General features: G+C 38.3%; 1 protein-coding gene across 1 annotated transcript in view; it reads left to right on the forward strand.

The window, feature by feature from the left end:
• Window positions 1-15,367, forward strand: part of CACNB4 (calcium voltage-gated channel auxiliary subunit beta 4) — a 365,008-nt gene extending 349,641 nt beyond the window's left edge. Inside the window, exons 13-14 of the mRNA XM_007934929.2 lie at window positions 12,488-12,673; window positions 15,107-15,367. Coding sequence (XP_007933120.1) covers window positions 12,488-12,673; window positions 15,107-15,367 — 447 coding nt within the window. The remainder of the gene's footprint in view (window positions 1-12,487; window positions 12,674-15,106) is intronic.
• The last annotated feature ends 11,203 nt before the right edge of the window (window positions 15,368-26,570 follow it).

Consider the following 26,570-nt stretch of genomic DNA (forward strand, 5'->3'; position numbering starts at 1 on the left):
AACTATGGGGAGGAAGTGGGAGGGGAGCTGCTGCATTGTAAATTTTGGTCAATGACATGAGACAAAGATATGTGAACTGCTGTATGAAAAGTGAATTTACTCTGTAAATCTTCACCCAAATCCTAATAAAAAAAAAAGAAAAAAAAATGCCTTATAGGGTTTTTAAGGCTGTTACCTTTTCGAAGCATATTGCCAGGACTTTCTTCTAAGGCACCTCTGGGTGAGTTCAAACCACCCACCTTTTGGTTAGTAGTTGAGCACTTAACCGTTTGCACCACCCAGGGACTCCCAGATATCCACGGAGCATCTGAGAAGGATAGCTTAGACTGGTCTAACTTCATTTTACAGCATGGTCAGATGACCCACTAGAAGTAACAAGTCTTCTCAAATGTATAAGCCAAAGGGAATAGCTCTCTAGTGACCTTCTTGTCTCTAAATACTTTCAACTGGGGGCAGAGGTGAGTGTGGAATGGCCTTTATGAGCAGATGTGAGAGATGTTTGTAGAGGGAATGTCCTCTGATGAAGTCTGAAGAATATGGGATCTGAGGTCCCTTCTAAACTCTGATTGTTTAGATCAGGGTTTCTCCTCTTCAGCATTATTGACACTTTTGTTGTTGTTTTAGGTGCCTCGAGTCTGTTTCAACTCATAGCAACCACGTGTACACAGAATAAAATACTTCCCAGTCCTGTGTCATCCTTCCAGTCATTGCTGTGCTTAAGCCCATCATTGCAGCCACTGTTTCAGTCCATCTTGTTGAGGGTCATCCCCTTTTTCACTAACCCTCTACTTTACTAGCATGATATCCTTCTCCTGGGCCTGGTCACTCCTGATAACATGACCAAAGTACAAAAGATGAAGTCTGGTCATTCTCGCTTCCATGGAACATTCCAACTGCACTTCTCCCAAGGCAGATTTATTTGTTCTTCTGATGAACCAAAACCAAACTCGCTGCTATCAAGTCAATTCCTCCTCATAGCGACCCCCTTTGCGTTTCTGAGGCAGTATATCTTTACAGAAGTAGATTGCCCAGTCGTCCTTCTGCGGAGTAGCTGGTGGGTTTGAACCGACAACCTTCTGGTTAGCAATCAAGTGCCTTAGGCACTACACCATCAGAGATTCTTCTGATAGTCCATGGTATATTCAGTATTCTTAGCCAGCACTACAATTCATATGCATCAGTTCTGCGGTCTTCCTTATTCATAGTCTAGCTTTAAAATCCATATGAGGCTACTGAAAAGACTGGCCTGGGTCAGGTGCACCTTAGTCTTTAAAGTGACATCTTTGCTCTTTAACTCTCTAAACAGGTCTTTTGCAGCAGATTTGCCCAATGCAATATGCCATTTGACTTCCTGACTGCTACTTCTATGGGTGTTGATTATGGATCCAAATAAAATTGAATCTTTGATAACTTTAATCTTTTGATGCTTTGGGCTGGATAATTCTTTTTTGGGCGGGGGGCCAGGGCTATGTTGTGCCTTGTAAGATATGTAGCAGCATTTTGAACCAGTAACAGCCCACCTCTCCCCACCCGCCATCATAACAAACCAAAATACCTCCAGACATTGGCAACTGTCTCCTAGGGACAGAATTGCTCCCAATTGAAAACTACAGTTTAGACAAATACATACATAGTGCCTAAGGCACTTGACTGCTAACCAGAAGGTTGGCGATTCAAACCCACCAGCCACTCCTTGGAAGGAAGCTTGAGTGATCTACTTCCGTAGTGATACTGCCTCGGAAACCCAAGGAGCGGTTGCTGTGAGTTGGAGACGACTCAACAGCATGTAACAACAACAACAATGCTGTAAGAGGGCTCAATAATTAACTCGCTGAGATTGAAGGTTTAGTATGTGTTTAAAATGAGTTGAATTTGTCTTCTCTTTTGAGAATTTGATCTTTTTATGAGAATGAATTTAGTAATAGTTATTTATTCCTAATAATTACTAGAAAGATATTTGTGTCCTATTAACAGTGAGATACTCAGAGGGTTGATAATTGAGTAATTGTACAGTTATTCTATTGCATCTGAAATAGCTGGAATCAAGAAAAGATATGTGCATACCTTAAATGCAGATGATTCTTTTAGCTACCTTAGGACTTGTCTGCAAATTAGGAAACCCAAATCTTCCCATATACTAGGAAGACAGCCTTACCCTATCATTACCTCAATAGGAAAAACACTTTCATGTTTTATGTAATTGGTCAAATAACCTGGAATTTCAAACAAGGAGTCCAGAGAAGCAAAACCAAAACCAAACCCAGTGCCATGACGTCAATTCTGACTCGTAATGACCCCTCAGGACAGAGTTGTTGTTGTTGTTGTTGTTTGCCGTCGAGTCGGCCCCGACTCATAGCGACCCCTCCTTGGGTTTCCGAGGCAGTATCACTACGGAAGTAGGATTGCCCAACCTTCCTTCCGAGGAGTGGCTGGTGGGTTTGAACCGCCAGCCTTCTGGTTAGCAGTCAAGTGCAGGACAGAGTAGAACTGCTCAAAGGGTTTCCAGGGCTATAAATCTTTATGGAAGCAAACTGCCTCCTTTTTCTCCCACAGAGCACCTGGTGGGTTCAAATCACTAACCTTTTTTAGTTAGCAGCCAAATGCTTTAACTGTTGTGCCACCAGGCCTCCTATTCTGATTAGCAAGGTTACCTTATATTTAATATTTTCTAAACTCTGTTTACATTATTAAACATGTTCATTTGATATTACATGAATGGTATATGTAATGCCAAGAAGGAATTGTACATTGTATTTTGATGTGTGAAGAAATCTTTGGATTATGAAAACTAGAAGTAATCTAAAAATGTATCTCTGCATTTGTCCCTGCTTTACTTTAAGACATAATTATAATTGCCATCCAAAGATTTGTGATCACAGTGTCATCTTAGTCTCCTTTGGGAGAATTTGCATCCTGCTTAATTGGCCACTGTGTCTCCAATCTGAAAAGTCAGCAAATTACACTGCAGTGTCATGTTGCTAAGAAATTAAAGGCAGCATCTTTGGAAAGGGAAGTCTAAAGTACTACTGAAAAAAATCTTTATCTATAGTCAGACGAATGAGTGGCAGATTCAGGGACTACTGAACAAACAGGGTCCTTATGTCCCTTCCTTAAAGAGCATCTGGTATAGTGTTTCCTGGAGTACGTGTGTTCTTTATAGCATAAATTCCATGCAATATCAATTGTTACAGAAAAAGAACCCTAATACCAAAAATATCTGAGACCATGCTTATGTAAACTAAAGTAGATTGGTTTCTTTACCATAGAACCCTTAATATGCTATTGTATTTTATATCTCCAGTAGGACTGATAGCATGCCATTCTTCCCCTAAATTCTGACCCTGGAACTGTTTGTCCACAGAGCATCTTGTGGGACTAGTGTTTCATGGAACAATCGTAGGGAAAGACTGATCCAGTCCAGCCTCCTCATTTTACAAATGAAGGAACTGAAACCAAGAGAGGTGAGCTGGCTCTCCAAAGGTCATACGCCTTAGCCAGAGTCAGCATGAGATCTCTGTCTCCTAGTCTAGCAAGACTTTAGATGGTGCATGGCGATAGGTTGATTGCTATACATTTTTCTAGAGAGTGAGTTGTGGGTTTCAAGTAAGACTTTCCCTAAGAACAGAGGTCGACAGACTTTTTCAGTGAAGGACCAGATAGTGAATATTTTAGGCTTTGTAGGTTATGTTGTCATTTGCAACTCTCCACCCCTACCTTTTTAGCAACAAATTAGCTATAACCAGTTTTCATCAAGTTAATTCCCACTCATGGTGACCCCATGTGTGTCAGGGTAGAACTGTGCTCCGCAGGGTTTTCAGTGGCTGATTTTTCAGAAGCAGATCACCAGGCCTTTCTTCCAGGGTACCTTTGGGTAGACTCAAACTTCCAACCTTCCAGTTAGCAACTAAACACTTAACTATTTGCATAGATAGTATGTAAATAAATGAGAGTGGCTGTGTTCCAGTCAAACTTATTTGCAGAAGCAGGAAGCAGGCCCAATTTAGTCAGCAGGCTGAAGTTACTACTCTTGTTCTAGGACAGTGTTCTAGTTATCTATTACTGTGAAACTTTATCTATCTATCTAGTTATTTATTACTAAACCACTCTAAAACTAAGTGACTAAAACAGTGACCACTCAGTGGTATTCAGCTGGTGGCTGACTGGAGATTCTGAGACCCTCCAGTCCTGAGCAAGGATGGCTGGAAGGCTGGGCACAGCCAGCCTCCTCTCTTCTCCACTTTTCTTTCCCTGTCTGTGTAGTCTCAGAGCCTTTCCATGGGCTCTATCCAAAAGGGGATGAGTACTTCTTAAGTGGCACTTTCCACAACTCCAAGAGCAAGTGTTCCAATCTCTTAAGGCCCTGATATGGCCATAGCATCACTTCTAGTACATTCATTAGTCAAAGGTGTCACAGAAGCTACCCAGATTCAAGGAATGAGGACATAAAATGTCTATCTCGATTCAAGGAGTGTCAAAGAATTTGTGGCCATTTTTAATCTGTCACAAACAAAAAGATGTGCTGGGAGGATGGGCTACTAGAGTTGCACTCTGGAAAATATAAGACTTTGTTCTTTTTGCCCAGTCTTGAGGAAAAGGTGGGATGCAAGCTAGTAGGACCACAAGTCCAATTATTCCATTTTTATACAACCAGCCTGCATTTGTACTTGGAGTATACAGTGTAAACTCTATCTTTAGATTTGATTTTGCTTTTACTGGGTATTGGTACTCTTTTCCTTTTCAGAGAATATGAAAATAGTTCATTTTAAGAAGGCAAAGTTCAAATTGCCCCAGTACCAAGGTAATATGAGCTACATAATGCAGTGGGAAAAGCAGATAGACAGACAATTGAATATATAAATGAAATGTGATCCTTTAATCCCACTTAGTTACAAGCTGACTTGTGTTACCAAAAGCTGACCTGGTAGCTCTTTGAGATGTAGTGTTTTTTTATGTGTAAAAAGACAGTGATCACTCTCTCTGCAAGAGAGGAACTTGTCTTCTCTGTAGAGTCCTGCAGATCTCTAATATTACAGTAACCAAGTAGTTCTCTTCTATCACCCTTTATTTTCCATTGCTGAATGGACTCAGATTTATTCTAGTAAACATAAGAACTCTGAAGTTAATGATAATGTCTAGTATCCTTGGTCATATTGCCTTCCCACTGCCCTTTTCCAGTAACTTTACTTAAATAATTTAGAATGGTGTAGATTCACCCATCTATAGGCATACCTTGGAGATATTGGAGGTTCAGTTCCAGACAGCCACAATAAAGTGAATTATTACAGTAAAATGAGTCACGTGAATTTTTTAGTTTCCAGTGCATATAAAAGTTATCTTTATCCTTTGCTATAGGAGCTCTGGTGGCATAGCAGATAGGTAAGGCATTTGGCTGCTAACTAGAAGGTCAGCAGTTCAAATCCACCAGATGCTCCGTGGAAGGAAGTTGGGGCAATCTACTTCCTTAAGGATTTACAGCTTCGGAAACCCAGTGGGGGTCATATGAGTAGGAATCGACTTGATGGCAGTGAGTTTGGTTTGGTTTTTTGGTAATTGATTAATGAGCTCTGGTGGTGTAGTAGTTAAGGCATTTAGCTGCTAACCAAAAGGTTGCTGGTTCATACCCACCAGTCGCTCCATGGAAGAAAGATGGGGCAGTCTACCTTGGAAACCCACTTATGAGTCAGAATGGTCTCTATGGCAGTAAGTTTCTTTTTGTTTGTTTGTTTGGTGTCTATTAAGTGTGCAATAGCATTATGAAAAAGTTTGAAGTATTGTGAGAATTAACAGAATGTGACATAGAGACATTAAGTGAACACATGCCATTGGAAAAATGGTGCCAATAGACTTGGCGGTTCAAACCCACTAGCCACTCCTCAGAGGGAAGACTGGGCAATCTACTTCCATAGAGATACCACCTTGGAAAACCAAGGAAGGAACACTATGAGTCGGAACCAACTCAACGGCAGTGAGTTTGGTTTGCTTTAGACTTGTTGAATGCAGGGTTGCCACGAACCTTCAATTTGTAAAAAGCACAATATGTACAGAGTGCCATACAGTGGAGCGCAATAAAACAAGGTATGCCTACATTTGAAGTGCTCTTTCATTGGTGCATTCCGTATTACAGAGCACCCAGATGTCCATAGCTTGAATCCATAACACTGCTTTTTAAAAGGGGCATCATCAATTTTGGATGTTTCCTTCATGAAACCAGCATGCTGAATCCACTTTCTCTCAATACGAGGTGGACTACTTTTTACTCCTGTGCCAGGGATTTTTAGCCACCCAGTTTGGATATAGAGAATTAGGGATTGTTCACTACCTCCAGTGCTATGATTTCAAACATTAGATTAATATGAATTTAAATAAAACACTGAGTACCTTTTCTGCAGATAGTTAACACTCATGAATGTTGTTATATATAGTTTTTGAAGAATAATAGTGGACAGAATAGAGGGGCAGAGGAAGGGAAACATGTTTGGGTTCATAATGAATGCTGTAGATTATTAAGAGACAGGAACTAAAAGGGATCAAAGTCATTGTATTCTTTGCCTTCATATTACTTCCACCATTTAGTGGCAATAATTCTGTTTGTCTTTCCTGTTTAGTTCATTAAAGTGAAACCTGTGCATGGCAGTAACTGCTAGAGCCCCCATAATATTGGTGTGGTTGTTGTTGGCTACCATCTAGTCTGGCTGTCCTTTATCTCTATCAGGTCTCCTTGGTCTTTCAAAAACCCTTTAACTTACAATCTAGTTTCCTATCACTTTTTGACCAGTGAGTTAAATACTAAGACTTTAAAACCTTCAAGAATATACAGAATGTAGTTTTGATATTAAAAAACAGTATGTTATCTTACAATTATCATTACATATTATGTCAGTGTGTGTGTGTTGGGCGGGGGGCAGGCAATGATGATTCACTGGTAGAATTCTCCTCTTCCATGTAAGAGATTCAAGTGAGTCCTGACCAGTGTACCAGGCAGCCAGCACCCATCTGTCAGTGGAGGCTTGCATGATGCTAAACAGGTTTCAGTAGAGCTTCCAGACTAAGACAGATTAGGAAGAAGGGTCTGGTGATCTACTTCTGAAAAATCAACCAGTGAAAACCCTGAGGATCATAGTAGTTCAATCCCATCGTGTATGAGCTTGCTATGAGTTGGGGGCCAACTCAGCAGCAGCTCACAACAACATTCTATCATTCAGCAGTTTTATTTTACTGAACCGTATTTCCCAATATGGTTTTTTTTTTTTAAGTGACAATATCAGGATCTCTATATCCCAGTAACAAAGAAATGAAAGTATGCTCACCCCTGTTATTTCTTTTTTCCACCTAGGAACTATAAAGATACTTAGATGAAGTTCTATCTATGTACAACTAAATGTAAAGCAATGCATATTCCATGGGAGAGCATGTGTATATTTAATCCCCCGGGTAGCTAATACTCAGTAACACTAGACTTAAAAAACTTAAACTGGAAAATTAATCTCTAAGTTGTATAAAGTTTTTATTAAAAAGTATTGGATAGCAACTTCCTAGATACTTCCATAGTGATATTGCCTCAGAAACCCAAGGAGGGGTCACTATGAGTCAGGTCTGACTCCACGGCACATAACAACAACAAAGATAAAACTATTAGGAAACATGCATTAGATTGAATGAGATTTTCCACCTATGCCAGAAAATCGGTATTTCATAGTCATAAAGAAACACTTGCCCACTCATCCCTCTATATTTATAAGAATTTATAAAAAATAAATGGAGGCAGTAATTCATAGAAGTAACTGCCTCCTCTGCCATGAGACCAGAAGAACTGAACTGTTCCTGGCTACTATTGCTGAATTTTTTGATCAAGGATGGAATCCTGATAAAAGGGAGAAAACGTGGAATGAATTTACTATTTCTTATAGAACCCAAATTTACTGGGCCTACTGAGGCTGGAGGAGCTCCCAAATCTGTGGCATTGAGAAAATTTTGAATCTTGAACTGAAACTATCCCCTGAAGTCCTCTTCAAACTAAACAAGAATTCACTTGAAGTAGTAAAGAATGTTCACTGTTTTAAAGAATTATCTATGTGAGATCAAATTGACAAAAGTAACTCTAAAACATAGATGAGCAGTTTACAGGACAGTGAGTCTAAATCAATGGTTGTGAAATAATATTGGAAGAGATGGTGAGAATGGTAACCCAATGTGAAGAATGTAATCAATGTCATTGAACTGTACACGCAGATATTGTTAAATGAGTGTATGATCTGCTGTGTATATTTTCACCAAAAATAAAATAAATAAGTAAAAAGAAAGAAATAGAACTTGCTCCAATCCTGGGTGGAGGAACTGAGAAGCAGTCTATCCTCTACATAAATTAGGAGGACTAGCCATTCTAATTTCCCCAGGATTTCCCCAGTTTTGAATGTCCCTGGGTGATGCAAATGCTTAGCTGCTAACCAGAAAATTGAAGGTTTGAGTCTACTTAGAGCTGCCTGGAAATAAAGGCCTGGTGATCTCCATCTGAAAAATCAGCCATTGAAAAACCCTATGGAGCACAGTTGAACTCTCACACACATGTGGCTGCCATGAGTCAGAATTAATTCAGTGATAGCTGGTTTGATTTGGTTTTCTACCCCTTGGTTTTAGCTCTGAAACCTCAGTCCTAGGCAAACCAGGATTGTTGGTCAGCCTAATTCAAGAAATTAGTGACATTTTACTCTGTGAATGAAGAATGAGACATTTAAATACCTATAATTTTAAAATAGACATTGCACATCTTCTTTATATTGCATTTTATTCAGCTTCCTTCTTTCCCTTTCTTACTTCCCAGTCATTTCAGTTCCCTGAACCACTGGATGAACTAGGGGCATGTTTTTATGATGCTTAGGTTTAAATTTTCCTGAATGCACTTACTCAGAGAAGGGGCCTACTGTGCCTGATTTTCTGATGGTTTGTATTGACGTCTTTGTTTACTACTTGTTTACCTTAGCAGCCACCTGAACATCAGAGGAGTTCATGATGGCAGTGTGTTTGAATGCAACTCAGCGTTACCCATACTCTCTTATAACATTGGCTGTCACCACAGACATGATATCATTGACAGGGTGTTTGTTGCCATCCAGTATCCATACCCTCTTCTGCTGTTAAGATAACTCTTTGTATCCATATCTCATGTTGGGGCCTAACATATTGCACAGTAGGGAAATGACTAGATTTGTACCTTTAAATTTATGAAAAATTGGCAAAGTTGGTTTGCATAATTCATTAGGTTGCTTCTCTTTGAGTATCTTGTTTAAGAAAAAGATTTTTTTCCCCCTCATACTGACTCTCTAGCATGTTGGTCTACTCAGCTGTATTTCCTAAAACAGTTGAAAAGAAAAATTGTCACAGATACAGGCTGTGAAATTCTTCCTTGTTGAAAATAAGTCGCATATGTCAGTATTCCAAAGTTGAAATTTACTTTTCTCTGTGCTTTTGAAAGCCTAAAAGGAGTTTCAAGTCATCTTCCATCATCTGGTTGTCTTTTAGTAATGCAGAAGTATAGTTTCCTAGAAATGATTGAGGCTTAAGCAAATAGCCATATGCTGATACATACAAATTCTATCCTTTGGCAAAGAGAAATGCTTTATTGAAATTACTTGTAATTAAATGTACGTGTAATTGTGTCTATAAGCGATAATATAATGTGGTGAACAATGTAGAGATAAACCTCATTCAAATAACAGTCTGTTCTGTTCTTTTTATAGCTCAGAAATGATTAGATTTAGGATCCACTTTACTATGACATGACTTCATTCACAAAACAAAAAAAAAAGCCCTGTTTCTAAACAGGATCACATCGACATGTATGAGGGTGAAGATTTCAATACATATTTGAGGGGCAAGCAGTTCAAGCTGTAACAGTGGGGGAGGGGATTTTGATTGGAAAAGACAGAAACTCTCTTGAATAATTCCGTGAAAACAAGCGGGATTTATTGTTAGGATATATACTGGCTGAAACACTGTTGTTGTTGTTATGTGCCATCAAGTCGGACCCGACTCATAGCGTCCCCTCCTTGGATTTCCAAGGCAGTATCACTACGGGGGTGACTCGATGGCAAATAACAACAACAACAACATCACTATGGAAATAGATTGCCCAGCCTTCCTTCCGAGGAGTGGCTAGTGGGTTTGAACCGCCAGCCTTCTGGTGAGCAATCAAGTGCCTTAGGCACTACACTACCAGAGCTCCTCGGCTGAAACGCTAGAGACTAGCAATTTTCCCTGTCTTTCATGGACCAAATGGTCTCTTTCTTCCATTATGTCTCTGCTTCTCTTCATTTGTTTCATTCTCTTCCCTCTACAGAAGTAATTCTTTGACTTACTCATAATTTCTACTGTCTCATAAGTTTTTAACTTTCACATGTTTCTTCAGCCTCCTTCAAAATCCAGAACTTTAAAAACTTCAGCTCTGTTAACTGGCTCAGTCTCTTATTACTCTGAATTAAGGTCCCAGTGTGACGGAGATTATTATGATTTTAATACCTGCCTCTCTGACTAGATGGTAAAGCTTCTTGAGAATAGAGATGATATCTACTTTCTTGGCCACTGTAAACCCACAATGCCTAGCATGAAATAAGCGCTAACCAAACCAAACTCACTGCTGTCAAGCTGGATCCGACTCATAGCGACCCCTCCTTGCGTTTCTGAGGTGGTATCACTATGGAAGTAGATTGCCCAACCTTCCTTCCAAGGAGTAGCTGGTGGGTTTGAACCACCAACCTTCTGGTTAGCAGTCAAATGCCTTAGGCACTATGCCACCAGAGCTCCCAAAATAAGTGCTAAGTGAGTATTTTATAAATAAATAAAATATGCAAAAAAAAATTAGATGTGAATGTTCTGTGAGGAATAGTGGTGCAGTTTTCTACATGAACTGAACTGGCTGAGTCTTCTCAAACACCAATCACATTTTGGACTAAAGTTACCTACTCCATTTCCTAGTTGATGAACATTTCTCAGTACTCCAAGGACCTGCAAACAGCTTTCCAAATTAGTGTCAAAATTTTCAGTAAAGATTGATGTAACGAAAATATTTCAATAGTAAATGTTGAGGGAGAGATAGTTTCCATGGTGACGTCTCCTTCAAGGCAAACAGAGATTTCTTCCTTATTCTAAACATTGAACAAAGTGAGTCAGCTGAACCATCACCAAACCATTATCAACTGATTGCCATTAACCTAAAATCCAGCCAGCAATATCAGTGCTTATGGCAGTAACCATGTATTTGATTCACTCCTAAAAGTTCTTATTTTGGTAATATAAGGTCATAACAACAGGTGGATGGGTATATTAGTTTCCTAGGGCTGCTGTAGCAAATTACCAAATGAGGTGGTTTAAAAACAACAGACATTTATTCTCTCACAGTTTTAGAGGCCAGGAATCTGTAATCAAGGTGTCAGCAAAGCCGTGCCCCCTCCAAAGTCTGTAGGAGAGAGTCTTTCTTTGCCTCTTCCAACTTCTGGTAGTTCCAGGTATTCTTTAGCTTGTAGCTGTGTATTTCCAAACACTGCCCCTGCCTTTGTTCTTTGCCCATCTCTTCCCTTTATAAAGGAGCTCTGGTGGTATAGTGGTTAATGCATTTGACTGCTAACCAAAAGGTCAATGGTTTGAATCTACCAGCTGCTCCATGAAAGAAAGATGAGATGGTCTGTTTCTGTAAAGATTTATAGCCTTGGAAACTCAGTGGGGGTCGCTATGAGTCAGAATAAACTCAATGGCAGTTAGGTTGGTTGGTTGGTTGGTCTCTCTATAAGGATACTTGGATTTATGACCCAACCTAATCCAGGATGATCTCATTTTGAGATCTTTATCTTAATAATGTCTAAAAAGATCCTCTTTCCAAAAAGGTTGCATTCAGTGGTTCTGGGTTGACAGAGGGCCATTATTCAATCCACTACAATGGGGGTGGAGGTAGTGAAAGAAAGAAGATCCAAATCCAGCTGCAAAACTCTTTACATGAATGTAGCTTTGGAAACTCTCGTAGTGATACCACCTTGGAAACCCAAGGAGGGGTAGGTATGAGTCAGGACCAACTCCACGGCAATGAGTTTGGTTTTTGGTTTGGGTGGTGCAAACAGTCAAGCACTTGACTCCTAACCCATCCAGAACAAAAACAAACAAACAAACTCACTGCCCTGGAGTCAGTCCAACTCTCAATCGACCCCTCCTTGGGTTTCCAAGGCGATATCACCACAGAAGTAGATTGCCCAGTCTTTGGCACCTCCAAAAAAGGACTGAGATCTGCTTTGGAAAAGTCACAGCCTGGCAAATCCTATGGAGCACCATTCTTCTGTGCAACACATGGGGTCACTATGAGTCAAAATCAACTTGACAGGAATTGGTTGGGTTTTTTTTTTTTTTTGTTTGTTTTTAGGTATTAGACATGCTACTAGGTAGAATTTTAAGTTTCATAGTCTAGAATTTAAAGTGAAAATGAAATGGATTTTCTTGTCATCTGCAGGAAATGTTTGATGTCATATTGGATGAAAATCAGCTTGAGGATGCATGTGAACATCTGGGAGAGTACCTTGAGGCATACTGGCGGGCTACCCACACAACCAGTAGCACCCCTATGACTCCTCTGCTTGGAAGGAATTTAGGCTCAACAGCACTCTCACCATATCCTACAGCAATTTCCGGGTTACAGGTATTGTCACTTTTTTACTCGTGTTTATACAACCTTGTATTTAGATTCTATTGAGAATTTGATTAGGATAGAGACTAGATTTGTCCTTCATCTGAAGAGGGAACCATAATGGACATTATATTAAAAATCTAAATTAGCTAATCATGATCTACCCTAGACAAAGTTATGCAGACTGTGATCCTTTCCTTAGAACTATTAAATTATAATGCAATTTACTTAAATTAATCTCACCTATGTCTAAACCCTGCCAGGAAACTGAATATTGAACTCAGTCAAACTGTTAATCCTACATTCCACTTCTTAAGGGTTATACAGCGGTGAAGATGTCAGGCACCATGGCTAGCTAAGTAAGATTGTTTAGGGCAGATAGACCTTTTGACTTAGTTAAATCCTGTCCCCCTAGGATGCTGAGCTTGCTCTCTAGTGTGCACAACACTAGAATGCTAACACAAGTGCAGTTGCTCTGTTTGGAGACAATGACACATCCCTAAGCGTATCTGAGTTTTCTTGGAGATGTGCAGCACTCAGTGCGGGGCCACGTTGGTCAGCAACAGGAGTTGAGTGTCCTTTAGGGAAGCTGGGGGGAGTGAAGGAGGACAAGATTCTCCTCTGTGATGTTCAGTGCTGGGCTCAGAATGAAATGTGGGGAGCCAGAAGCATTGTGATACAAGATGAAGCTTGCCTTTCTACATTAATTATTATTTACCATTTATCAAGCAGCTGCTGGAATATGGCCAAACCCCCAGCTGACTGAGGAACATGTAGTCAATTGAGCCCTCTTGGATCATGACTAGTTTCGTTTTAATGGGTTATAATGATAGTCATAATTGTAGATCATGTAGAGTTAACTCTGAGATAAATGGCACTTTCTGAAATGCTATTATAACTGTATTACCCTGCTAGAAATTGCATCTTTGTAAGCAGAGAAAACTGCCATATAAATGAATAGTTTTTGAGGCTAGAAATGAACATGGAACGTGTACTATTTTAATGTGCAGTATATATGAATGCACCCAGACTATTTCTTGTCTTGTTTCACTTCCTGTAGGCTGATCTGAGTGTGGCATTTTCATTGACTAGTGTGGGTTGGCTCTGAAATGGACATTGTAACATGAGAAATGGATGCATGAAGCAATATGTTCTTATAGGGCAGGCAGAAATGAAATCTTGCACTGTGCTTATGAATGCAACATTCTTGACTCATTATCTGTAAGATGACCTAGAATGGTTCTCCTAGTTTATTAATAGTTAGTATGGTGCCCTTTATACTGTGGCCTATTTCTCCCAGTGTCATCAGCAATTACTTGTTAGGCACCTGGCTGGGGCTAAGGATACAGTCCAGCAAATGAATTTCCTTCTGTGTGAAGCTAAATGTCCTTTAGAGTATTTGCATCTGAGCCCTTGGTTTCATCAGGATCTTGTTCATTAATTGAGATGACCCACCTATGGAGGTAGACACCACTATGATATATGTTCTCCCATAATGTGAAGAAAGTTGAGTAACCACTAATTTGTGAGCCACCAAGTAAGATTCTGAAGATACTAATGTCCATTAATAGCATTAGAGTAATTTAGTTCATATCTGAATATTATTTTTGTAAGACATTTCACTTAAGGAAAGAAGATTTATAAATGTATTAAGTAGCTAGTTCCAAATATACTGTATGCTCCTTTGGAAAGAATATCGTTAAGCATCTTACATGGATGTAGGACACGGAAACAAACACATTACTCTATGGGCAGGAAAGATCATTACCAAAAAACTTACTGCCATCGAGTCAAACCCAACTCATAGTCAACCCCTTCTTGGGTTTCTGAAGCAGTATCACTATGGAAGTAGATTGCCCAACCTTCCTTCCAAGGAGTGGCTAGTGGGTTTGAACCACTAGCCTTCTGGTTAGCAGTCAAAATGCCTTAGGTACTATGTCACCATAAGCACATTAAAATACCTTTGAAAGAGATACACGTAACATTTGATTAGCACAAGGTGAAGTATGTTACTCTTTAGGAGGAGAAAGATTTTAAAAGTTCAAGAAAAGAATAGAACAATAGATATTATCTGAACTTTATTTCTCAGTAGTAAAATAATCATCATTTTTGCAATAAAAGTAGAATTATTAGACCTTCCTTAATAAGTTCTATTCAACAGTTAATTTTCAATACTATATTTTTAATAGGAAGTAGTGCAATAGTCATGCAGAGATGTGCTATGTAATTAAATTCATAAACCATTAGCACTCTGGCATCTTTGCATTTTGTGTCCCAAATAGATAAGACCAGATACGTTGAATGGACCATTTGCACATCAGAATGCTTTGTTAAGGCTGATATATAGCATCTTATTGTACAGATCCTACAATTGTACATATACTTACATGTTCAAGATGGATGAAGTTGATGTTATTTAATCAATAAACTATCTGATATTTTTAGAGTCAGCGTATGAGGCACAGCAACCACTCCACAGAGAACTCTCCAATTGAAAGACGAAGTTTAATGACCTCTGATGAAAATTATCACAATGAAAGGGCTCAGAAGAGTAGGAACCGCTTGTCTTCCAGTTCCCAACACAGCCGAGATCATTACCCTCTTGTGGAAGAAGATTACCCTGACTCATACCAGGACACTTACAAACCCCATAGGAACCGAGGATCACCTGGGGGATATAGCCATGACTCCCGACATAGGCTTTGAGTCTGCAGAAACAAACAAACAAAAATATTCATCTGTTGACAATTTGCCATAGCACTGCTAGGATAAACCAATCATCTTAACTTGGCAGGTACAGCACAGTATTTACTGTGCTATGGGCTGCTGTCATTTGATGCTAAGTAGGGGGCAAAAAAAAAAATGTACATTATGCCCTTATGTCTAGATGGATATTAGATGCCCAATCATATAGATATTTTAAGTGCAACATTTACATAACAGTACCTTTTGTTTTCTTCATTAGATTTAGATGCATCGATTTGTAATTTAGGGTACTGATCAAGGCACATATAAAATAATTTCCCATGCTGGAAATTCCAAATGACCAGTTCCAGTTGGAACCAATTTATAAACCAATTCCTGTTGGAATTTGGGTGAATTGACTAGAAAGTCTACTTGAGCATGTTGCAAGCAATTGGAAAATCTGGGAAAAAAAAAAAAAAACTAGTAAGAAAATCAGAATACCAATATGATCTTGACCAGCTATGATATTTATTTGCTGGAGTCAAAATTTACACTTAAAGTTGGAATGTATAAACATTTTAATATGTATTGATTCTGCCAGAATGGCTTTTTCACACTTACCAAATGTATTGATAGTACCAAAAAAAAAAAAAAAAAATCAAATTAGTACAGCAATTATATAATTTCCTTAGATTTTAATATTTTTATTTCTTTCCTGGCACAGTTGTTGTATTCAAAGTGTTTTGCTTTTTGTTTAGTCACTACTGTTAGTTTGTTGGAAGTTGGCAATGAAACTCAAAATTTCTTCCACCATGAGAGAGAATAGTGAATGAAAGCCCACGCTTAGCTGGTCTTATGAAATGGAAAATGGGGAGTTGTTTCCCCTTTAATCAATCTGAGCACAACTACATACATCCACAAATCTGAAGTCAGGTAATAAGGATATGACACAGATCCTGAGTGCAAAGCTAAACTACTCCAGATGGGAAGTCACCTAGCCCACTTAACCACGAGCAAGGGTTGAGTATTTCCCGCCAGCACAATTGAGCAGCTTCCCGTTGCTTCACTCAGTCTCTGTCTTTGAATAGCTGAATGTTCTAGCCTATCAGCAAATTCTTTATAATCATACAAAAGATTTTTGTTTTACAAAGGCACGTTCAGTTTTGATATTAAAAGCTGTTTATACCAAATGACTCATTGAAAAAAGTTAAATGATCAGATTTTAAGAGTTTGCAATGAAAAACAAACTCCTGGATTCAGAATATCCTTGTTCACTAAATTATAGCATTTTTTAATGCAGAGAATTGTAAACAATTTGGAGATTGAGCTGCCTTATTTCTAATGAGCACTCCTCTTCACCCATTAAGTCTTTGTAGTTTTTTTCAGTGGCCACAGTTATGAAATTAGAGATCTTATGTCTTACATTAAGGAAGCCTTAGATTCGCTATGGTCCAAGGAATTATTGAAATTGACCTTTTTATATAATATACAAATCTCTTTAAGAAAAAATTCTGGTTTCTAACACTCTACAGTGCATGCATTTTCTAAAATTCCAAAAGTACTGACCCTGAAAATCCTTTTCTACTGATTCATGTCAGGAAGCCTATTTTTTGGGAAACAATAATAATTTTATATTATTCCCCTCCCTCCCAGCCTTTCAATATTTAGGCTTTCAAAGCATGCACCAGTGAAATAATTTTCCTGACCATCAAAGTAAGTTCCATATTCTTGATTAGTTATACATATCTTGAACCTATTAATGACCTTACCACATATTCTTCATTTATGTTCACTGCTTGTACCCCATTTTGAATCTGTTTAGCTGATAATGAGGATGCCTGTAATTATGTAAGTCATCTCAAACATTTCATAAATTAAATATGGGCTCAGTAAATTTTAAAAGTTAACATATGATATTGGCTTGTGAGATTCTTTTGTCATCTAGAAAAGCTTATGGAACTCTCAGTTAAGACATTTAAAAGCCATTAGGCACTTTAATAAACATAAAATTGCCATTATTGAATACTTTGTTAGAGCACAGAAGAGCATTTTCCAGCAAGCAAAACTATATTACATGTACAGCACATATTTGCATGAGAAAGAAAACATTAGCCAAAAAACATTTTTCTATATGCTTTACCGGTTTCTTGTTTGTGCGCATTAAAATATTTAATTGCGAAGAGTGCACCAAGGTGTATAAATTTAGACTAGGCAGCTGTTCAGCTTTTTCTGTAGTAGCACTAGCGATCTGGTCATTTAACTACTTTAAGATATTTACATTTTATGGCAGGTAGCTGCAACAGCATTTATATTACTTCCTAGTTAACAAGATTACCATCTTCTTTCAAACCTTTTAAAGTCACTTGTTTTTTGAGGCCTCTCAAAGTCTTTTTGCTAAATCTTCCATGTTACACTGATGGAGAGGCCCATTCAATATCTGTGCACAAAACCAATCTGTCATATACCATCAAGTGTCCATTCCCGTTTTGCTTTACATTCCTATTCAAAAGCTAACAATCTTGGAAAGGGTGTAATGTATATTTTCTTGAGGGATATATTTAAACTTTTACTCTAATTTGGCATATCCTTTTCCCTTCCTTTTGTAACACGTTTATCATCTCCAAATGAATAAGAGATATGCATCTTCCTTTTTTTTAAGCTGTAGAGTTTATCGTGTAAATGATAGTAAAATACAGATATATAGTAAATGAAAAGTTTTATTTTTGCCAAGCACACCCTAGCACCTTTGGGAAATAACATATTCCACACATACTTCATTTTTATTGATTTTATTTTAAAGTAGCAAATGATATAATAAGCAGGGGAAACAAGTCTTACAATATTTTGAGGCTATTTTAAATCATAACATAAACCATGTAATTCTATAATTTCTGTTAAGTGACTGGTAACAATGTGGACTCGTGTGACAATGTGGAAATGTAGTTCTGGAACAAAAGGATATTTGCCAATCCTGATGTTAATTCTCACAACTATACTGTGATTCCAGTACAATGAACAGTGTTATCTTGTTCACTCCAGTATGTAAAGCAGCACTAAGAAATGTTTATAAATGACTTGATGATTCTCTCTTTTCTTTATACAGTTCTATTGGAAAGAAAATTGAAATTGTTAACAATTTAGACTAATGGTCTTTCCTAGTAAGAGAGTCTTAAATGTGTGACTTATATATGTGACATAAGTCATTGCATTTAGTCCTTAATGAAATGCATTTTTTAAATTTAAAACAAATTCTGAAAAAATTATTTGTTCCCCTTAAGTTATTTAATTATTATTGTTGTTTGCAAATGTATTTTTGGAATGTTAACCTCTTTTCATTCCTGCATACTTGAACTTGTCTTTTGTGTGGGGGCCTTAAAATTCATAATAGAAGGTAGGGGCACTGAAAGGGAAGGAAAGAAGGGAAATTATACTAGAAGATGTTTTGCAAATGTAAACTCTTTAAATGAACATATCATAAAATGTTGTTGAGACCCAGGATGTCGGTTAAGAATGTTTCTAGGCAACCTTAATTTGCAATTTGCATGCTATTGTATTGCCTTAGTTATACAATTTTATTTTGCTAATTAAAAAAAATATATATATAATACTACTACAGAAATTGCTCTATAGATTGATATTTGTACTACCTCTTCTCTAGAGAAGACAGTCTGTCTTTAAAGGGAAAAACACTTAGACCAATAAGTAGTGATCAGATTTATTATGACTATACTGCTAACCTTGCTGCAAAACTAAATGCGTAAAATGTTAAAAGGTATCTTCCCTTTAGATTTTAAACTGTTTCCAAAATACTGGTCACCCTTTCATTTCTTCCTTGTTAGTGAAGGTTTCTTTAAATGGGTTCACAGTTTATCATGAGACAAAGTTAATTTAATAAATAAGTCATCATAGAGAACAAAATGAACTGCAAGGGACTTGCCTTTTGTGTGCCGCTTGTTACAACATCTAGGTCTAAGTATAAAAGGGAGTAGATCCAGAGACTTGCTGTTTAAGTGCAGCTCATTTGCAATTCAAATTTTATTGATTCTTGATTTCTCCTGTTGATTCTTGATTTCTCCTGTGGACACCTAGAGCAATTACTACATAAGGGTATTTTCTTAGATTCAATGTAAGTGGAACAGTGTTTATATGTTTCAAATAAATGCAAATGTACCCCATATTCTTTTAATATCTCTGCCTTTGTCTTTCATGATAATGTTGCGTACTGTTTTCTTTTTTAATTACACAAAACTCACCCTTGAATGATTATGTGAATGGAAACTTTATAGGAAATTACATAATAAAATTTGTTTCATCAGTTCCTCATACCTTTAAATATTGTTAATCCTAAACTGTTACTACTCACTCAAGTTGTGTCTACAGGGCAGAGAAAAAGTCCTCTTAAGAATGGCAATCATGATCAAATTAGTCAACATAATAGTTGTCAGACCATAAGGATAGCTTTTTTTAAATTAACTTAAGCAATCCAGTTAGTCAGAGGAGTAAAATTGGTTTATATGGTCAGGCAGAGCTACAGAATTAATTACTTTTTAAAGGTTTCTTTTCTTAAAAGTCTTTCTCAAGTGAAATATGTCTTCTTATAGCAATATCTTTATCTACTTGTGGCTGACTTAATCCCAAATGCTTCAGGTAATTGAAGGACATTATGAGAAGAATGGCAAATATGTCATGAAAACCTTGACTAAGGGCTATACCCCCCATTTGTCATGAAAAACGTATAAATAAAAGTGACTTTTAAAAATGAATAACAATGAGTTTTGAGCAGTCATGGTTACATATGAAATGTTCTTTTGATGTATGTAAAATGTTCCCAAAAAGATGGTAGAAAATGTTACTAATGAATTTAGAGGCCTTTGAGGAATAAATAATAATAATTCCTCATTTGAAAATTCTAAGGAGTTAAAATGAGAACTGTCTAAAAACCAAAAGTGACTGATCTCCAGTTTTTCAATACTTTGTAAGTGTTCTTGGTTATGTTTGAACACTTACATTTCTCAAAAGATGGCTGTGTCTAATATTTATGTAGGTATCACTCTTGCCCTGCTCACATGCTACTTTCACACACTTTTAACTGAAATCAGTGTGAATTCTGTATGCATAAAGGATGTATTAAAGATGCAGGATCATTAACGCTATATTGTTGAATACTATTTTTCATATGCCTTACAAATATTTTCTGGGACATTATTAAAATGAAAGCATTTTATTGCCAAGATAAATCTATGTTGTTACTTCTAATCTGCATTAGCAGTAGAAAAATAATGTAGCAAAATCATATATTGTACAGTACAAAATTATAAAATATATATATTTTACCAATAATGTGAAAATAGATTGACGAGAAAGAAGCACATTTGTGATAGCACAAACTTACAACAAAAAATCCACTGTTAAATCTGGCAGTTGTATTTTTAAAAAGTATATAGATTTAGTTCTGTTCTATCAGAGTTATTGCATCTACCATCTTTTTAACTTGCTGCTTGACACTTTTCCAGCAACTTATTTCACAGCCTTGCAATATGTGGATGTGATTTATTTTATTTTATTCTCTTCCATAAAAACTTATTAAATTTTATTTTGTGATAAGACTCATTATATTTACTGTTCTTATTTCTTCTCCTTTAGTAACAATAATAGTAACAGCAGGTGAGCTCATAAATAAGACTCTTCTGAATTTGGGGCATATTTGAAATATTTTATGTTTCACAGCCAAAAATCAGAATGACCAATAAAGCTGTCCCAACCATAAAATAGATTTAGGGATTCCTTAATTTGTTTTGTACTGAATACTATATTGAAACATAAGTTAAAGCTTATAGTTTTTTTTTCCTGCTTTTTTTTTAAGGGGTGGCAGGAGGGAATAAAAAAGGTAAACTTATTAATTAATATAAAATATACCAAAAATAAATATGGCAAGATGGTGTAAAAAAGATTGTCCCTATTATACTGAGAACTGTTTATATCCCAGGTTGCAAAATGGCCAAAAAAAAAAAGTACTACCTTTGTCAAAGCACTTTTTTTTTCCTTTCTTTAAATTTTATGTATTTATTTTGATAACTTCCCCCTTTTATTCCTCTTGTATCGGTATGTTTAGCATTTGACAAGGCATGCTGGGTAAATACTATGCAAATGTGTACAGTGCTGCTGCATGTTTTGTTCTCCCTCTGCTTCAGTGGCTTTACAGGGAAAAAACGTGTTGTTATTTTTGTGAAAAACATTTAGCAAAGAAAATGCAGAGTGCATGCATATAGTCCTAATTTCTATGGATTTGTTTTATGGAATTTAAATGTATACAAACCAACTGCATTAATTTTTTTCTTTTATATAATAAATGGAAAAAAAAAAAAACCACTGAAACCATCGTTTTACCTCTCCTTTATATTATTCTAGGGATATACTAAGGACATACTAAAAATCAATAGGCACATTCCCATATCTCATCTAGGAAAAATGTCTGAACATGTACCTTCAAAATAGATTTAATTAAATGAATATTTCCTGAATTCTGTACTAGGTTCTATGAGTGATCACAACCCCCCCCCCCAAAAAAAAACACACTGCCACCAAGTTGGATCCGACACATAGCAACCCCTCCTTGGGTTTCCGAGGCAGTATCACTAAGAGAATAGATTGTCCAACCTTCCTTCCGAAGAGTGGCTGCTGGGTTTGAACCTCCAGCCTTCTGGCTAGCAGTCAGATGCCTTAGGCACTAAACCATCAGAGGTCCTGAGTACTATATTAGGAAAGAGTTTGTAAATTAAACACACATTCACATTATGGGTCATTTAGGGTTTAGTACAATATTTTTAAAATATAGTTGGCAGACTTTATTGTTCATAAGATAATCCTAAGCAATTAATATAGCAGTTATCAGAAGTTTTCAAAAGTATCTTGTAACGGTATGAATTCCATGGATAACATGTAGTTGTGATGGCATTAAATGTTCCCAGTGTCAGTTGTCCATACTATGACCCAATCATCATTTGACTTTTCTCACTTGACCGTGTACAGGAATTTCAAAAGAAATGTGTAATATATGTCCTGTGTTGGTTATTATCACTGCATTACAGTCATGCCAAGTTATTTCAGAAACATTTTCCCATTTAATCCATCTAACCACACTGGAAAGTAGGCAGGGCATGGATTATTAGAACTAACTACAAACAAGGAAACCAAAGCTCATTGTAACTTTAGTCTAAAGTACTTTATTAAATTATATATATAAGCTAGATATTAAGATGAAGCATACAAAACAATACCTGGAATACCATAGCTTTTTATTTTTTTCTTCCTTCCTTTTTTTTCCCCCCATTTTGTTAAGTAGAAAGACAAATAGGTACAGGGTCAATATGTTTAAAATCCATATGATGAAATACTCATGTGCATGAAATACTATACAAAAGAACATTGAGATTAATTTGTAAGACCATCCTCCCAATTTATAAAAGTGATGAAAAGTTTTAACATATTCTTTGTAGGGGTGAAGGGAGTAAATATGACTTTGAACTCAGAAAAATGCTTGACCATCCTCATAATTTATATATATATCAGAATCAGTATGCTTGCTGAGGATGTAAAGAAACAGGCTTGTTCAAAAAAAAGAAAGAATTCAGTAGCTCACTGCTATCACCATATCATCTGGCCATCTGCCTGAAGCCACTTCTCTGGTCATCAGCAAATTTCCACTAATAAAATGGATTATAGAGGAAAATATCTTGTTTTTTCATACATAACGCAATGCAACACAACGCAGTGCCATCAAGTTGGATCCCACTCATAGTGACCCCTCCTTGGGTTTCCGAGGCAGTATCACTACAGCAGTAAATTGCCCAGCCTGCCTTCTGAGGAGTGCCTGGTGAGTTTGAACTACCAGCCTTCGGTTAGCAGTCAAATGCCTTAGGCACTACACCACCAGAGCTGTGTTTTTTCATACAACATGCATATTGGCGTAATGGTTAGAGTGTGGACTATGGAGTCAGACTGACTGAGTTCATAGTCAGATATATAGCCTTTATAAGCTGTGAGTTCTGGACAATCAATCTCTTGTACCTGGATCTGTTTCTGTAGAGTGGTTTTTCATCTGGTATGGGTCAACGTTTTCCTGTTTCTTTTTAGGTCCAGTAATTTCTTATTGGATGCAAGATACTGGAAATTTTACATTGTTGATATCTTGTTGAATTCTTCAAGGAATATTGGATTTGTTTTGACAGGCAATTATGAATTAGTTTGATTTTTTTTTTTTCCAAGGATTGTCTAGAGCAGTGGGTTTTTTTAAGGCTAATTTAGGTCCTTCTCTAAGGCCTGGCTTCTCTGTTGTCTCTACTGAATGAATACTCCATCGTCAGTGAGTTCTTTCACTACTGTGGCTGGAGAGAACTCCAATGATTCTTGTAAACTCCGGGAATTACTTGTTTTACAGCTTTTTGGTAATTTTTTTTTTCCCTTCAGAAATTGTTTTTGTCAGCCTTATGAGGTTTCACCCTACATAAGTTCAGACTGATATGCAGTCAAAAAGCCCCCTACACGGGTTTCTGAAGCTTTTCTCTGTATATTGTTGTTGTTGTGATGTACTCTTGAGTCAGACCCAACTCATAGCAACCCCTCCTTGGGTTTCCGAGGCAATATTACTACGAAAGTAGATTGCCCCATCTTCCTTCCGAGGAGTGGCTGGTGGGTTTGAACCGCCAGCCTTCTGGTTAGCAGTCAAATGCCTTAGACAAGAAGTCAAAAAAGTTACTTTTGTATATGTTGAGGTAAAATAGTGTATACATGTTAAGTGAGGTGGAAAGGTGTAGTTCTTTATATTTTAATTTCATTCAGCTCTTGGAGGGTGAGCACGCCAGTTCAAAATGCCTTATAAAACTCCCACTTTTTCTTTTCTTCCTTTGACCAAATTTAAGGAGAATAGAAGAGGATGGAGTTAACTATGTTTCTGGTTTCTTTAAAAAACCCAGACTCACTGCCATCAAGTCAATCCCCACTCATAGCAACGCCTATTGGGTTTCCAAGGAGGTAAATGTTTAAGGAAGTAGATTGCCCAGTCTTCCTTTCCTGGACTGGCTGGTGGATTTGAAGAGCCATCCTTCTGATTAGCATTCAACTGCCTTAGGCACTAAGTCAGCAGAGATCTTTCCTTCATGATAGGAAACGAGTAAACCCTATATTCTTTCTTCCTACCTCTTTCCTCTAACAAGAGTTTTGAACTAATTATCATAGTCACCAGAAGACCAAGAATCAAAGACAGACTTCAGAGATTAACTCTCTGCCTTTACATATATGAAAAGTGAGGACACTAGAGATTAAGGGGGAGTTCTGGTGGCATAGTGCCTATGGCATTTGACTGATAACCAGAAGGCTGGAGGTTCAGATCCACCTGCCACTCCTCAGAGGGAAGACTGGCAATCTACTCCCATAAAGATACTGCCTCAGAAACCCAAGAGGGGGGCTGTGAGTCAGAATCAACTCCACGCAAATGAGTTTGGTTGTTATTTTTTTTAAGAGGTTAAGGAGCTCTGGTGGTATTAACTGTTAAGTGGTTAAGGCATTTAGCTGCTGACCAAATGTCAGTTGTTCAAACCACAAGCTGCTCCACTGGAAGAAAGATGCTTCCATAAAGATTTACAGGGTTGGAAAGCTAAAAGGGATCCTTGTATGTTGAAATTGACTTGATGGCAGCACGTGAGAGGTTAAGTGTTTTGTCCAGCTTGGAAAAAAAAAAAAAAAAACATGGCACCAAAACACTGACATCCAGTTCCCTCATGACTCACGTACATTCCAGTTTGCAACCAAATATTCCATAATAGAGCTTGGGACATAGATATTCAAGCTGTATAGATAAGAGATTGGAAGAGCAGAGAACATATAACCATTGTTTAACGGGCACAAGATTCTTAAATGGGAATATAGCTAGCTAGAAAGGACACGGGGTTATACTGTAGAGGACAGTGAGTCTAGGTATTTGGACTCTCCTCTTTTGCTAACATAGCTTTAATGACCACTAAAAGTATTTAAAGAGGGGAATGACATGATTGAATGGTAGCTTCAGACAAGACTGACCTGAGTGAAAGGAAAGAGGGAAGAGACAAAGTCTGAGGTACACAAACAGGCCAAAATGCTACTGACTGCCTAGGCGAGACAAGCAGCTCCAGCTGGATGTTGGGGCATGATAAGTGAAAGAACTTACCTTTAGCTTCCCTCAGTAAGTTTTATGGAAGCCCTTGATTTTGAGCGCCAAGATGTGGGATTTTGGTGTGTGTGTGTGTGTGTGTGTGTGTGAAGGGCAAAGGAGCCTTGATTAAGGGCTTGGCTGCTAACTAAAGGTCGGTGGTTCAAAGCCACCGGCCGCTCTAGGGAGAAAGATGTGGCAATCGGTTTCCGCCTTGGAAGCACTGTAGGGCAGTTCTACTCTGCCCCGTGGGAGCTTTGGTAGCATAGTGCCTAAGGCACTTGACTGCTAACCAGTAGGCTGGTGGTCCAAACCCACCAGCCACTTCTCGGAAGGAAGATGGGGCAATCTACTTCCGTAGTGATACTGCCTTGGAGACCCAAGGAGGGGTCGCTATGAGTCGGGTCCGACTCCACGGCACATAACGACAACAACACTCTGTCCCATAGGGTCGTTATGAGTCAGAATCTAGTCCACAGCAGTAGGTTGGGTTTTGGTGTGTGAAGGAATAGACGCTGGACATTCAATAACGTGTTTCTTTACATTATGGCTTTGTGGCAGCAATGCAGAGAAAAAGCATAAAAAACTCAGCAAGGGAACGACAGCAAGTCCCCAAGAGCCATCTGCCCCAACCAGCAGCCAGCACCGACTGAAACTCAGGTTTACTCCCGCCCGCCTTCAAGTCTCCTCCTTATGCAAATAAACCAGGGCCCGGGCGCCTTTTCCAGGCTCCGCCCATCCGGCCGTGCGCCTGCGCCCTTCCTGCCCCGCCCCCCCGCCTCCCCCGCCCGCGTGGTCGCCGCCGCAGCAGCCGCCCGAGAGGAGCTGGGGGAGGACGGTGGCCCGCGAGGCTCGTCGCAGACAACGCGGCGGCGATGTCCGCGAGCCAGGCGAGTGCCGCGGCGGCAGCGGCGGGGCCTCGCGCGCGGCAGGGCGGCCTGAGCTTCGGCCTCCCTCCGGTTCCCGGGAAGCGGGCTGGCGGCAAACACGGGAGCAGCAGCAGCAGCAGAGGCGGAGGCTCTGGCGCGTCCCTCTCCTCTT

The sequence above is a fragment of the Orycteropus afer genome, unplaced genomic scaffold (assembly GCF_000298275.1).
Source record: "Orycteropus afer afer isolate SDZICR_OR568_19922 unplaced genomic scaffold, OryAfe1.0 scaffold00023, whole genome shotgun sequence".
Classification (NCBI taxonomy): domain Eukaryota; kingdom Metazoa; phylum Chordata; class Mammalia; order Tubulidentata; family Orycteropodidae; genus Orycteropus; species Orycteropus afer.